This window comes from Trypanosoma theileri (genome assembly GCF_002087225.1).
Source record: "Trypanosoma theileri isolate Edinburgh chromosome Unknown TM35_Tth_96_V1, whole genome shotgun sequence".
Lineage (NCBI taxonomy): Eukaryota > Euglenozoa > Kinetoplastea > Trypanosomatida > Trypanosomatidae > Trypanosoma > Trypanosoma theileri.
In genome coordinates this window covers 9,390-14,643 of record NW_021639938.1, presented here as the reverse complement: position 1 = coordinate 14,643, position 5,254 = coordinate 9,390, and the positions used below count along the sequence as shown (strand labels likewise).

Genomic DNA, 5,254 nt, shown 5'->3' with positions numbered 1-5,254 from the left:
GTGTGTATATAAGCAATTATAAATATAAATTCATATGTTATTATTATTCCATTTTCATCCACTGCGAAACGCAGTTCATCATTATCATAAGAGTGCAAGCCCAGGCACATAGAGAATCTCCAAGAAAAAACAAACACACACACAATACACCATGGCTCTAGTTTATGTATATTAAATTACTGCACACACACACATCTGTGTGTACTAGCAAGAGATGTATACCGTCAGTGAACAGAACAGCCCAGTTTTCTGCAAATACACACAACGGGAAAAGCAAGTAATGGAATTATTAGAAAAAGAACACACACACATAAATGTAAAGAAAAGAAATCCCAATTAAAAGAGAAAGCTGGTAAACAGATTATTAGTTTATTCACTCATGGGGGATGTACGCAATTATGATTATGTTAGTTTAACCATTATTATTATTTGTCCTCAGATGAGTCCCACCGTTCAGTACACTGTAGCGGAGAACAACACAACCACAATCATCAGCGGTGCTGCAGTGCGCATCCACACAGGATTGACACTGCTGTCAACATTAGCCTTGGTCTTCTGTACAGTGGAAGCGATAGTGTTAATCTCTGCGTTGGGTACAGGAGATGAAGTGGTGGTTGGTGCTTCTGTGGTAGTGTTCTCATTGCTCGGCGGAGTAGTGGAAGTGGTTTCTTGTGAGTCTGGTGGAGCACTTGCACTTGCACTTGCACTTTCCTGTGCAGTAACCTCCGTTGCTGCAGAAAGATTAGAATCGCCAGGTACACTGTTATCATCTGTGTTATTTGATGATCCTGGGTTCCCTTCTGCAGGTGGATTAGACTGCTGAGTTTCGGTGTGTTCTCCTGCACTAAGACCACCTCCATTAGTAGAGGTACTCCTCTCCACCTGAGGGGCAGAAATAACCGATGAACTGACGGCATCACCACCATGATTAACATTACTGTGTCTATTGTTGTCAGTTGTGCTGCTCGATATCTCTTGCTTTCCCTGTGATGCCACATTATTTCCGTCATTTTGGCCTTGTGTTTGCTGAATATCGTGTTGTGTTTTTTGTGGTCCTGCTGCACTTGTTGATGATAACGCACCCACTGCACTATGNGCTGATACTGCTGCTGCTGCTGTCTGCATCACCCTTCTTGTTGTTTGTGAGTTCAGGAGGAAGTGTTGTTGTTGTTGTTGTGGTGGTGGTGGTGGGGGTCTCTGTATTAGTAGCTGTGTTATTTGTTGATTCACTCTCTGGAGATGTACTGACACTCCCAGCGTTTGCATTATCAGATGCATTTGTATTTTCAGTTTCCGCTGGTGAAGGTGATGCAGGAGTCTCAGCACCAGCAATGACAGATGATTGCAATTCAGCGTTTTCTTGTTGGTGTGGATTTGTCTGAGGTGAGGATTCCGTATTAAGTGTATTATCATTCCTTTGAGTCTCTTGTTCTCCTGAGCTCGTGGGGTTGCTGACCACTGCGCTGCTTTCTTCCGGTTGAGGAGAACCAGGGATTCCTTGTTGTGCGCTTTGTTGTGCTTGGGCCTGTACATGATCTTCTGATTGAGTAGGTCCCCTATGAGTTCTATCCTCTGGAGTTAGTGGTGTTTTTCCTCTACCACTTTCGTCATGATTTTGATTCTCCAGATTAACTTTATCTAAATTCTCACCTCTTTCACTTCCTACCCTTACTGTATTTGGATCGGTTTGCGAAACCATGGTTACCAATTCATCACCCACTTTCTCATGAGCAGAAGAAGCCAGATGTAATTTTCTCTCTTCGTTCACTTGGTGTTGATTTCCTTCTTCCCTGTTAGGGCATTGACCTCCTGCAGTACTACCCTCACATTCTTTAGGTGTACCTTCATGTTGATCACCTATATGAGTACAATGATGACCGTCAGAAGAATCTGGAGGACAATTATTAGAATCAAGATTAGAAGTTGAAGCAAGAGCAGAAGGGCCACCATCTCCAGTTGCCGTTACACAAACACAGCCAATGCTCACAAGCAAAGTGATCACACACAACACAAAACGCAACAACATCACGACAAGAGGCCTTTTTGTTTGGGTCACTTGGCTACATAAATATATAAGTAAAAAAACGGGAAATGTGAGCAAAAACAAAAAAGATAGAATACAATAAAAAAAAAAAAAAGAGAGAAAACAACACAATAAAATCAACAGTTATTAAAGAAAAAAATAAACATTTCAGTAATGAGTCACCAAAGAAACTACTCAATGAAGAATAAACGAAATTAAGTTAATAGCTGACGGTTCCATCACAACAGAATTCAGAGATATATCGGTTTGCTTGAGTGACTAAGCAATTATGAATATAAATGAATCTTTTATTATTTTCCCTTTTTTCCTTTTCTCTGCACAAAACTTAACATCACAATAACAATAAAGAGCAAAGGACACAACGACCCCAGCAAACAAAAAGCAAATAAAAAGATATTAACCATTAGCCCAATTTACCAAGTAAACACAGAAATATACACCAACTATGGGTACACGTCTATATGTTTGTTCATATACGCAATTATAAATATAAATTCATCTATTATTATTATTATTTCCTTTTCTTTTTCATTGTAAAAAGCAGTTCATCATCATAGTACAAAACCAGGCACACAAAGAGAGTCTCCAAGAACACACACACACAATGGAGTAGCAATAATAATTATTATAGGATAAATAAAGAGAGCAAAAAACACACAAAACACAAAAACACTAAGAAACAAAAAAGAAGAATATAATCCAAATAGGTAGAAGATTAGTTAGACTGTAGGGTGGTATGCAAGAAAAAAGAAAACAAAGGATGACCTGAGTCACACCACCACCACTATAATCAGCACACAAGAATACAGGCCAGTGTAACCACAATCAGTAGTGGCACACGCATCCACACAGAACTGCTGATACTGCTGCTGCTGTCTGCATCACCCTTCACATTTTGCATTATGGTGTTATTGCTGATTCCAGGGAGAGGAGGAATTGTATTGGTGGTGGTGGTGGTTGTGGTAGGTAAGGTTGAGTCCTCATTACTGGTGGTATTGAGGGTAACAGAGTCCGTGTTCGCTGTGGTGTTCCCTTCTGCTGATGCACCAATAGTATCGACACCAGTTGTTGATTCATTCTCTGTAGTTGTCACATTATCAGTGGTACTGTTAAGATCTGTGCTCGTGTTATTTAGTGTGTTTGAATCATCAGTAGATAGACCAGATTGAGTTATTTCACTAGGTGATGCGTTTGTAGTAGGATGTGAGTTTGAGTCAGCAGTAACATGGGAGTCTGTACTTGTTGTACCTGTGGTATTTGGTTCTGTATTGTGGTTATCTTGTTGTTGAGGACCGTGTGTGGTTCCCTTTATCGGTTCCTGATTACCCTTAGTTCCAATCAAGCCTGACTCAGTGGGTAACGTCTGCTTCTGAGTATTCTCTGTTTTCTCTGTCACCTCACTAGGCTGGTTGATACTTACATCTTGTACAGTACGAGGATGAGATACAGCAGGTTCTGGGTGACTTTCATTCCCGCGACCTTGGCCTTTTGATCTGTCACCCGACTCTCCTTTCAACTCCTTTTGCTTATTTTCTTCCAACTCCTTCTCACCCTGCGCAAGACTACTATCACGTTTAGTATTATGCGTGGATTCTTCAGGATGTTTCGCAAGCTTATTAACTTCAGAAGACACATCATGTTGGCCAACACCATGACCACCCTGGGCCTTTATACCACTTTGACGACTAGATGGAAGACCATCACGTGTAGTTGAAAGAGATGTACCAGAAGAACCCGCAGCACCAAATTGTGCCGGTGCAAGAGGTTTAGCAGTANTATGCAGCGAGTGTGGAAAAGAGGGAAAAAGGGAGAGAGAGAAAAAATAAAAGCACCAGTACAACACTATTACTCCACACAGAGACACATATGGAGTCAAGCATCAATACAACAGAGGTAGATACATATTAGGGAAAATACCCATTATTTTAACAAAATGAAGCCCCACCCAATCCCAAATAAAAACGAAAAGAAATTATAAAAAAAAACTGAATATCATTTGTTAACATTGCAGAGATAGCCACACACAAAGAGAGAGAAGCAATAAAAACAACGGATAATGCATAAATCTCTCTATGTGTCGGCTTCTCCCTGTCCCTATTATAATTAGTATCCCCACTGAATTAATCAAATTATATGTTATCCCGCTCAGAAATAATGTGAAAGCAAATAAAAAAAAGAAAAGAGATATCGTTTACCAGAACCACACAATTGCAGAGTGAGAGACACACCACAAGGTGCACAGCAATGCTCTGCTTACAAGTATAAAAAACGAAAAGAGATTAAGAGTATTTCCACACAAATTGATGCACCTCATTCCAGTGGGTGTCATCAGGATTAATTTTCTCGGTGCTCCGTGTACTGAACACAGTAGCAATTATACTATTATTATTAGCAGTAAACAAGTGATTACCAACACTCTCTGGAAGGGTCCCCACCACAGTGCTCAGCACACAGAGAGATCAACAACAGCAGTGGCAGTTTCTTTGTATTTATTCCACAAATATCAGCAGCATTATGAGAGCGCTGTCTATTTTCTTTCATTTCCTTTTTAGCAGCCACCCCGGCTTGTTCGGTGGCTTAACAACACTTGACAGCATCACCACAGTTCTTTCGTAATTCGATTATTATTTCCTATTTTTTCTCTTCGATTTAGCCCCTCTGCCTGCTGTTAGAGTTAACACTAGCATGAATAATATCAACATAGGGGAGTTCATGGTATAGATTGTTTAGGGAAAAGCCAAGTATGGCAACTGCAGTTATTCCGTTTCTTTACACATAATTCTGTAAAGGTTAAGAAATTAAAAAACTATTCAAGTATCCACCCACTCAACATTGCCTTTAGCGCACAACGTCGACTCTCAATATCTTTGACCGAATCATAAAATTCATGGTTATACTTATTACGAGCGGTAGCTTCCTCTTTTTCCAATGCTGCCATCTCAGCAAATCTTTCTTGGATCCAACTTACCAAATTTATATGTGATGACGTCATCTTTTCCAACCAAATTTCCCACTCTTGCTCTAGTGTGGTACGTGCGAAAACTTCGAATTCTTCCAACTGTTGATATTGCCAATTGATCGATGATTGGTTCATGTGAATCAACGATCTGAACCATGTGCGCATTTCTCCAACGGTTGCATCTAGTTTACCTGGTATGCCATGCAATCCTCCAATCTCTTGATCCTTTTGTTCCAATTCATCCTTTAACG

The 5,254-nt window shown here is 40.2% G+C and overlaps 2 protein-coding genes across 2 annotated transcripts; both read right to left on the bottom strand.

Annotated features, from left to right (window-relative positions):
• Positions 1-1,090: 1,090 nt before the first annotated feature.
• Positions 1,091-2,026, bottom strand: TM35_000961040 (uncharacterized protein; the record flags this gene model as incomplete). The annotated part of the gene is made up of 1 exon (XM_029031553.1): positions 1,091-2,026. One exon carries the CDS (start codon positions 2,024-2,026, stop codon positions 1,091-1,093), a length of 936 nt encoding a protein of 311 aa, XP_028877148.1.
• Positions 2,027-4,850: 2,824 nt separating this feature from the next.
• TM35_000961030 (uncharacterized protein) lies at positions 4,851-5,252 on the bottom strand (the record flags this gene model as incomplete). Its single annotated transcript, XM_029031552.1, has 1 exon — positions 4,851-5,252. A coding segment is annotated over one exon (402 nt), but the record flags the coding sequence as incomplete, so codon positions are not given.
• Between the last annotated feature and the right edge of the window lie 2 nt (positions 5,253-5,254).